The 10,364-nt window shown below is 45.2% G+C and overlaps 1 protein-coding gene across 5 annotated transcripts in view; it reads left to right on the top strand.

The window, feature by feature from the left end:
• Positions 1-1,277: 1,277 nt before the first annotated feature.
• The window catches only part of opa1 (OPA1 mitochondrial dynamin like GTPase), a 187,870-nt gene continuing 178,783 nt past the window's right edge, over positions 1,278-10,364 (top strand). For all 5 annotated transcript variants that reach the window (XM_060920130.1, XM_060920128.1, XM_060920129.1 and 2 more), the window contains exon 1: positions 1,278-1,497. In XM_060920130.1, coding sequence (XP_060776113.1) covers positions 1,469-1,497 — 29 coding nt within the window. In that variant the 5' untranslated portion in view covers positions 1,278-1,468. The remainder of the gene's footprint in view (positions 1,498-10,364) is intronic.

The raw sequence follows: 10,364 nt of genomic DNA, 5'->3' as shown, positions 1-10,364 counted from the left end.
CGCGGACACGGGGAGAACATGCAAACTCCACACAGAAAGGCCCTCGCCGGCCCCGGGGCTCGAACCCAGGACCTTCTTGCTGTGAGGCGACAGCGCTAACCACTACACCACCGTGCCGCCCACAATGGTTTTTCATGTGACAAAAATCTCATCTCATCTCATTATCTCTAGCCGCTTTATCCTTCTACAGGGTCGCAGGCAAGCTGGAGCCTATCCCAGCTGACTACGGGCGAAAGGCGGGGTACACCCTGGACAAGTCGCCAGGTCATCACAGGGCTGACACATAGACACAGACAACCATTCACACTCACATTCACACCTACGGTCAATTTAGAGTCACCAGTTAACCTAACCTGCATGTCTTTGGACTGTGGGGGAAACCGGAGCACCCGGAGGAAACCCACGCGGACACGGGGAGAACATGCAAACTCCACACAGAAAGGCCCTCGCCGGCCCGGGGCTCGAACCCAGGACCTTCTTGCTGTGAGGCGACAGCGCTAACCACTACACCACCGTGCCGCCCACAATGGTTTTTCATGTGACAAAAATGTGTGATTAAATTGCGATTAATTGCGAGTTAACTATGACAGTCGCGACAGTAATTGCGATTAAATATTTTAATCGCTTGACAGCACTAAATATCTCATCTCATTATCTCTAGCCGCTTTATCCTTCTACAGGGTCGCAGGCAAGCTGGAGCCTATCCCAGCTGACTACGGGCGAAAGGCGGGGTACACCCTGGACAAGTCGCCAGGTCATCACAGGGCTGACACATAGACAACCATTCACACCTACGCTCAATTTAGAGTCACCAGTTAACCTAACCTGCATGTCTTTGGACTGTGGGGGAAACCGGAGCACCCGGAGGAAACCCACGCGGACACGGGGAGAACATGCAAACTCCACACAGAAAGGCCCTCGCCGGCCCGGGGCTCGAACCCAGGACCTTCTTGCTGTGAGGCGACAGCGCTAACCACTACACCACCGTGCCACCCAGCACTAAATATAATATAATATAATATAATATAATATAATATAATATAATATAATATAATATAATATAATATAATATGGGCGGTACGGTGGTGTAGTGGTTAGCAGATAATGAGATGAGATGAGATGAGATGAGAGATAAATTTCATCTTAAAACCAAAGTGCCATTTATTGTCCTGCATATTCACACTGAGCATTTTTTATACGCGTCTTTTATGTGAATAACGTTTATTAGGACTTTTATTTTGACTTCAGTTGTGACCCGGAAATGTTTTGCTCGTGACCTTCTGGGCTTTGACACTGATCTGAGTGCTTGCGATCATAGATTCTTGCGATGTCCTTGTTAGAAAGCGGGTTGTTTAATGAGTGACTGTTTGGGGAAGCAACAGAAAAAAACATGGAATAAAAACCGATCTGCAAAAATATTCCTGTCGGATTTTATTCATGAATAAACGGCTTTAATTTCCTGTTGAAGATGTTACGGGCCGGACCTGCTGTTGCCTGGTAAGCGAAAGAGAGCGCGACTGCGCACGCGCACACTGTTAGCTAGCTAGCTAAGTAGCTAACTAGCTAGAATTTCCTGTCACTGTATTAGCCCGCGTTTTACAGACTGACCCACAGTTCCAGGAGTGAAGTGTGCACTATCTAGGGCCTTAATATACACTGTTTCTAGGGACTAAGTGGGAACAAGAAGGAGATTAGACTCAGAGTTAGCATAACCGGCTAGTTCTGGTTCCTCAAAATGGTTCACAGTGAACTTAAATCTTAGTCCCAACCCAGTGCTAATTCTCACATATCTATCTGAGGAAACTAGCTAAAGGCTAACAGTCTGATTTCTGACAGAAATAAAACATCCACAGTGGTGATGATGATGATGACTGAGACTAGCACCTTGAACTAGCCAGTGTGGTGTGTTCACTAAAAACAAAACCTATAAACCTGACAGTATACCTGGACAAGTGTGTAGATCTTCAAGTTAGTTTTATTTATCGAGCATTTTAGACCTTTAATCATGGTCACAAAGCATGGCACTGTTAAAAAGAACCCAAAACAGTCTATTTTAAGTACTTTGAAGATACCCTGGTGTTAAAGGGATAGTTTGAGGACCGGTTCCTAATCTGGAACCAGTTCTTCAGGTTTCAATCGTCAAAGAACTGGCTCTCGGCCAGGAAAACTAGTTGGAGAGTGGCACTTTGCTGGTCGAGATTGTTAGAGAAGCAGCTTTGGGACCAAAAAGTACCAAAAGGCTGCTGGTTTGATTCCCTGGACCAGCAGGAATGGCTGAAGTGCCCTTGAGCAAGGAGATCCCCAACCGCTGCCCAGGCTGCTTTGGGTATGCTGTATGTCGCTCTAGATAAGAGTACCTGCCTGTCGAACCAAGAATCACCAACGTCAGGGGTTGAGGGCAGGATTATCGTGACCAACAATACCAACTACATTACATTACATTATAGGTCTACATACGCCCTGATCGAGAGCAGCCTGGGAAGCACTTGAGTGTTTGCCTTGCTCAAGGGCACTTCAGCCATTCCTACTGGTCCTGGGAATCAAACCGGCGACCGTTTGGTCCCAAAGTTGCTTCTGTAACCTTTAGGCCATCTAAAACTTTGTGACTGCTATTAAAAAAAGCAAAACAAAACAAACCTCATGTAGCATCTTCAGGTTTCAATAGTCAAAAAACTGGCCCTTGGCCAGGAAAACTAGTTGGAGAGTGGCACTTTGCTGGTCGAGATTGTTAGAGAAGCAGCTTTGGGACCAAAAAGTACCAAAAGGCTGCTGGTTTGATTCCCTGGACCAGCAGGAATGCTGAAGTGCCCTTGAGCAAGGAGATCCCCAACCGCTGCCCAGGCTGCTTTGGGTATGTTGTATGTCGCTCTAGATAAGAGTACCTGCCTGTAGAACCAAGAATCACCAACGTCAGGGGTTGAGGGCAGGATTATCGTGACCAACAATACCAACTACATTACATTACATTTATAGGTCTACATACGCCCTGATCGAGAGCAGCCTGGGAAGCACTTGCATGTTAGATGCTTTGCTCAAGGGCACTTCAGCCATTCCTACTGGTCCAGGGAATCAAACCGGCGACCGTTTGGTCCCAAAGTTGCTTCTGTAACCTTTAGGCCATCTAAAACTTTGAGACTGCTATTAATAAAAACAAAACAGACCTCGTGTAGCATCTTCAGGTTTCAATAGTCAAAGAACTGGTTCTTGGCCAGGAAGACTAGTTGGAGAGTGGTACTGTGCTGGTCGAAATTGTTAGAGAAGCAGCTGTGGGACCAAAAAGTACCAAAAGGCTGCTGGTTTGATTCCCTGGACCAGCAGGAATGGCTGAAGTGCCCTTGAGCAAGGAGATCCCCAACCGCTGCCCAGGCTGCTTTGGGTATGTTGTATGTCGCTCTAGATAAGAGTACCTGCCTGTAGAACCGAGAATCACCAACGTCAGGGGTTGAGGGCAGGATTATCGTGACCAACAATACCAACTACATTACATTACATTATAGGTCTACATACGCCCTGATCGAGAGCAGCCTGGGAAGCACTTGGGTGTTAGATGCTTTGCTCAAGGGCACTTCAGCCATTCCTACTGGTCCAGGGAATCAAACCGGCGACCGTTTGGTCCCAAAGTTGCTTCTGTAACCTTTAGGCCATCTAAAACTTTGAGACTGCTATTAAAAAAAACAAAACAGACCTCGTGTAGCATCTTCAGGTTTCAATAGTCAAAGAACTGGTTCTTGGCCAGGAAGACTAGTTGGAGAGTGATACTGTGCTGGTCGAAATTGTTAGAGAAGCAGCTGTGGGACCAAAAAGTACCAAAAGGCTGCTGGTTTGATTCCCTGGACCAGCAGGAATGGCTGAAGTGCCCTTGAGCAAGGAGATCCCCAACCGCTGCCCAGGCTGCTTTGGGTATGTTGTACATCACTCTGGATAAGAGCATCTGTCTGTAGACCCAAGAATCACCAACGTCAGGGGTTGAGGGCAGGATTATCATGACCAACAATACCAACTACATTACATTACATTATAGGTCTACATACGCCCTGATCGAGAGCAGCCTGGGAAGCACTTGGGTGTTAGATGCTTTGCTCAAGGGCACTTCAGCAATTCCTACTGGTCCAGGGAATCAAACCGGCGACCGTTTGGTCCCAAAGTTGCTTCTGTAACCTTTAGGCCATCTAAAACTTTGTGACTGCTATTAAAAAAAAACAAAACAGACCTCGTGTAGCATCTTCAGGTTTCAATAGTCAAAAAACTGGCTCTCGGCCAGGAAAACTAGTTGGAGAGTGGCACTTTGCTGGTCGAGATTGTTAGAGAAGCAGCTTTGGGACCAAAAAGTACCAAAAGGCTGCTGGTTTGATTCCCTGGACCAGCAGGAATGGCTGAAGTGCCCTTGAGCAAGGAGATCCCCAACCGCTGCCCAGGCTGCTTTGGGTATGTTGTACGTCACTCTGGATAAGAGCATCTGTCTGTAGACCCAAGAATCACCAGCGTCAGGGGTTGAGGGCAGGATTATCGTGACCAACAATACCAACTACATTACATTACATTATAGGTCTACATACGCCCTGATCGAGAGCAGCCTGGGAAGCACTTGGGTGTTAGATGCTTTGCTCAAGGGCAAATAATGGCAAGAGAATTACACGATGTTCGTTCTACAGAAAATAATATGCCACTGGCGGCTCAATCGGCAAATGGGACAGAATGGACGATAGTTCAGGGTAAAAGACAAAATAGGAAGGATAAAAACAGCCCGACTGAGCCGACTGGTCAAAAACCGCAACGAAACGACGAGGATGATGGAAGCAGCGAGCGTAGAAAAGGGCTTGTTGTAGTAGCCGGAGACTCGATTGTCAAGTTTCTACAGGGAAACAAGATGTCAAGAACCAAACGAGTAGAGGTACATTCTTTCCGTGGTGCAACCACAGAAGATATGCAAGATCACGTCAAACCTCCTCTCCGGAAAAAACCCAACGAATTTATTCTACATGTTGGTACAAACAATCTGGATACCAGCTCGCCAAGAGAAACTAATGAGAAGGTCGTCGACCTGGCAAATGCGATAAGTACAGACGCCCATGTCAAAGTATCCATTTCAGGTCTTACAGAGCGAAATGATAAACCTGCTCTACAAGGAAAGATTCAGCAAACAAATAAGATCTTGCAAAAGTTTTGCACCCAAAATTCTTGGGGGTTTATCGACAATTCGTCGATCGGGCCAGCTCATCTCAACAACAGCAAGCTTCACCTAAATAAGGACGGGACGGCCGAACGAGCAAAGAATCTCATTAAGCATATCAATAATAAGGGAGAAAATTAGATGATTGCCGCCTGTGAGCCCGATGTTATAACTGATGCTGTGTTCAGACTTAGACCCCGTCCACACGTAGCCGGGTATCTGCTAAATCGAAGATATTTTTCTACGTTTTGGCCTGTCATCCACATGAAAACACATCAAAAACAAATATTTAAAAAAAACTCCGGGCAAAGTGAAGATTTTTGAAAACTCCGTGTATGCCTTTTCGTGTAGACAGAGATAACCGGAGTTTTGCGTTTTAGAACGTCACAATCTGCGCCAAAAAAATGGCAACAAATCTGCCCTGACGTCAAACGTGCGACCTTTGTTTACTGCAGAAGCCAGATTAAGCATGGACAAAGAGTAATGGATCGGAGTAGTGCCTTGAAAGCGTTAATTATTGTGCAGGTGCTATTTACATGCTTCATTTTAGAAGCCCAACTTCTGACAAGATTCCCAATCAACGTTTTCTTGCGTCTTTTGAAGTTTATACTCCAAAATTGTGTTTAGAAGCAATTCTGTCTCCGAGTCTGTCCAGACGAACGAGCTCGGCGCCATGTTTTATGTTTAGGCGGAAGTGACGCCAACGGAGGGCTATTCTGATGTGATTAGGGGGTAGGATTTGGGGAAATAATGCCATCTACAGGTTTGGAATGCTTATGAATGTGATTGAAAACGCAGATGTTCGGTTATGTGTGGAAGGGATTTTTTTCGAAGACGAGGTGGTGTGGATAAAACATTTTTATAAACGGAGGGGGGGGAAATGTTCGGTTTTAAAAATACCCAGCTACGTGTGTACATGGCCTTATACCGGTACGATAGTGGTATAACTGTACCGATACAAAGTATACCGGTACAGTTTAGTGCATCTGTCCACACTAGCGAGAAATGTTTGCGGTTTTCTTTCACGGTAGTTGAAATGCGCGTGCGTGAAATGTTTCCGTGGTTACCGAGTAACTTCCTTCCAAGAATATGGCGGATGAAACAACGTGTGTGCGCTTTTTGTTGTCAATGCACAGTCTGTATTTCTGGTGGTCATTTATTCAGTCGAATTGTATAAAACGCGCAAGGCAGTTGAGAAAGAAACCGAATCTCCCTTTTCCCCCCTCACTTTCTCCCTCTTTCCTTCTCTTCCCCTCACTTTCTCCCTCTTTCCTTCTCTTCCCCTCCCTTTCTCTCCCTTTTCCCCTCTTCCTCCTTTCTTCCTCCCTCTTTCCCCCCTCTCCCTTTCTCCCCCCTTTCTTTGCTCCATGTAGCTCCACGGTCGTTTTGAGCCATTTTGACGTTTTATTTACAGCTGGAGAGCGCGGGCGTATTGTATTGTATGAATAACCCGGAAGACGTAGGAATGGTTCATTGCGCTTGCGCATTATATTTGTATCGATACAGAACCGCTTCATCTGTCCACACTACAGCGAAGCGCTACAGTACCGATACTGTACCGGTACGAAACCCATACATTTGTGGGTTTCGTACCGCTACAGTTATACTGCTACAGTACCGGTATAGACCCTTTTCACTCACGTAACCTTCGTAAACGCGACCGCCATTTTGGACATGAAGAAACAGTTTATGGCACAGACCCTTTCGGTTCTCGCTCATCTAGCTGCTACAATGACTGCTTAGACTGCAACAATAATACCTAACACACATTTAAGTATCCGTCGTAAAGACGTGAAACTCGTCGAGTGAAGGCCAATTTATGCTGACAACCCAGTCCTCGCAGATAGCCTCGCAGACAGTGTCTGCGTAGCCCCCCCACCTTCGCAGACGCTCTGCGCGCACCTCCCAAAAATTGTGACCACCGCAGAAGCCTCGCAGACAGCGCCGCAGACAAGAGGGCTCTGATTGGTCCACTCTACATCCGCTGTACACGCACTTCCGCTTCACTACTTTCCCGGTTTGTTTTGTTTTCACGACCGGCATTTTTAAAAACACGAGCGAAGATGGAGCAGCACGAAGAGCGGTTGATTGAGGAAGTACGTACATCTATATGACTCCAGTTCTAGTCATTATAAAAAAAAAAAGTTCTAGTCATTATAAGTAACTGGAGGATAAACACTCCACTAACCACACCCACCAACTACTCTTAGCGACTTCGCGCCCCCTTGCGTTGTGCCGGTGAATAACATCGCGCACGCCTATTATCCCCGCGCAACAATAAATTACAACTGTCTGCGAAAAGCTATCTGCGAAAGCCTTGTCGCACGAGCATGCAGAAGCCTTGACGAGTGTGTTCATTGATAAGCTAACACAATCTAAAAGTAGACGTACCATCACACTGCCCTGGCGCTGTGTACAGTTTACCTTCTATGGTTTGTGCACTCACTATTTGCCATTACTTTCTCCAACCCAGTGTTCGAACTATGCTGATATTTTCAGGGGGGTCCCTTTTTTTCCCTGGGGGGGGGTGCTTGCGCTTGTCTCAGAGCGCGGATCTCCAAACACATGAGAAGCCTATCTTACGCACATATCACGCGGACTCCACACACGCATCGCGTCTGAAGTCATAACTCATCAGGGGAAATCGTGTCCGCGTTGGCATGTTCAAAAAACAACCTCGCGTCAACAATGATACCACACGCAAGAAAAAAAAAAACAGTCAGGCTACTCAACACATCTGATCCACCAAAGCATCACTGGAAATCATGTCAACAACCAATCTTCCATTTCAACACGCGTCAACAAACAAATGGCACCACAAACATGAACGAATCGCTCAGGCTACCGATTCCAAACCCACAGCAGACGAATAATTAAATGCATCTTACCTTAAAGCAGAATCGACCACAAAGGAAGTGTGTTGGCACTGTTGGCACACTTCCTTTCTACTAGTTTGTGTCCCCAACCTGGCAGCAGCAGTCGTTGTCATATCGGTTTATTTTATCTTTGATGTAAACACAACACTTCGGATATGCAAATGCTTCCCGTTACACACGATTGCTATGTCAATAAACATCATTTTGCCAATATTTTAGAGACCATCCATCTTCTCCGTCGGTCAGCATCTGTTGGGATCCGATAAAATGATAAATCTTGCCTTGTGTGTTGATGGTTACTACATCCAGGTGCACAACAATATAATGGCATGATGGAAGTCTTGCTGAAAGTAAAAACTTTCTTTGATGGCTATATTCCTTTCGATGCTTCGCCGTCGTTCCTCGTTGTTGGCTGTGGTAGACTACTGGTAGTTCATGTCCAAAATGGCGGCCGCGTTTGTCGTGACGTCACGTGGGAAGGGTCTATAGTTGCTAGTGTGGACAGGTGTTGCGTATCGGTACAAAATCCCTAGTGCGGACAGGGTATGAGTCACAGGTAAACAAGAATTCTCATAATACACATCCTGCGCAGGGTACGTTTTTGAAAGATTCTAATATTATATCGAGTAAAGGACTTTTGATTGCCTGCCTGAATATTAACAGATTGACACATATAGATGAACTTAGATTATTTATTTCGGAAGCAAAGATAGATATTTTAGCCATGAATGAAATGAAAATTGACGAATCTGTGCAGGACAATGAAATATATATACCTGGCTATGGAGTTATAAAGAAAGATCGCCCTTTAAATGGCCACAATGGCGGTGGAGTTTGTTTATATGTTCGAAGTAATCTCAATTACAGAATTCGAAAAGATGTCCGACACGAACAAGTTGAATTTCTTGCCATCGAAATCACAAACCCACACTCCAGGCCATTTCTAGTGGCTACGTGGTATAGATCTCAAAGAACTTCATGGCCGGTTCCAGACATTTTTGAAGCTTTCGAAGAGACGATCGCAAAAATAGATTCACTGGGTCTCGATTTTTACTTCGCTGGTGATTGTAATGCAAATTTATGACCAGGCTGCTTGGACTCTGTTTCACGTTCATTACTGAATGTGCTGGACATATTTGGTCTTAAGCAGTTAATCACGAAACCAACCCGTGTAACCGAAACTTCTAAATCTCTGATTGACCTATGCATTACAAACACGCCTGAAAAAATAACAGACTCAGATGTAAGGCATTTAGGAATAAGCCATCATTCCCTTGTTTATATGACAAGAAAAATTCATTATGTAAATCGAGGTACCAAACAAATAATTGAAAGAAGATGTTTTAAAAATTTCAATGTGGAAAATTTCTTCGATGACTGACTTAAAAAATAAACAATGGAACAAAATAGCATCGTTAACGGACCCTAACGACATGTGGAGTTTATGGAAAAAACGAATTTTCAAATTGTTTAGACAAGCACGCCCCACTGCGTCAAAAAAGAATAGGGAAAAAACGCTCGCCTTGGATAACTAACGATTTGTCATCTCAAATGCATAGACGTGACTTTCTTAAAAAGAAAGCCGAACAAACGGGTGATTATTCAATTTGGAGCGAGTATAGAAAAGAAAGAAACTCCGTTAACAATGCTATTAGAAAAGTAAAGAGTGATTGTTGGGTTCACCCAGAAAGAGACCCCGATTCCTTCGTGCTGATGCCTTCCCTTCGGGCCCGAGGACGAGTCAATCGCTCAGAAACGGACAGGGGAACACGTGTGGGTTGTTCACATGCCAGTTTATTCGCTTGCTTCGTCCTCGGGCCCGAAGGGAAGGCATCAGCACGAAGGAATCGGGGTCTCTTTCTGGGTGAACCCAACAATTTGGTGTCAGAAGTGGGATACTGCCAACCAGGTGAGTAAATTTAATTTTAATTTATAATTTGATTGGTTAGTGATTGGTTGACCGCCTGGTTGGTAGTAATTTCAAAAATAGAGACCCATAAATTCAGGTTGGTAATCCTCGTGTGGAGGCACGGGACGTAAGGAACCTCGTAGACTAGATTAGATTAGACCTTTTAGACTCTTGTTTATGGGACGAGACGGGGCTAGTAGAGCCACGGGATTGGGCTGGTAAACCTCGTAATTTTTTGTTTACGGGACAGTGAGCCTCGTGAAGACGCTCCAAGGGGGAGAACTGTCACGAGAAGAGCGCGCTTTTAATCTTTGAGATAAAGATTTGAGATCTTTGAGTTATGAGATACGCTAGGAACGTTATCAGCGGGACATGAAGCGTTCGCCGGTGTATCTAAAGGAATGTTTCT

This window comes from Neoarius graeffei, chromosome 4 (assembly GCF_027579695.1).
Source record: "Neoarius graeffei isolate fNeoGra1 chromosome 4, fNeoGra1.pri, whole genome shotgun sequence".
NCBI lineage: Eukaryota > Metazoa > Chordata > Actinopteri > Siluriformes > Ariidae > Neoarius > Neoarius graeffei.
The sequence above is the reverse complement of the archived record's forward strand: the minus strand, read 5'-3'. Positions and strand labels throughout refer to the sequence as shown.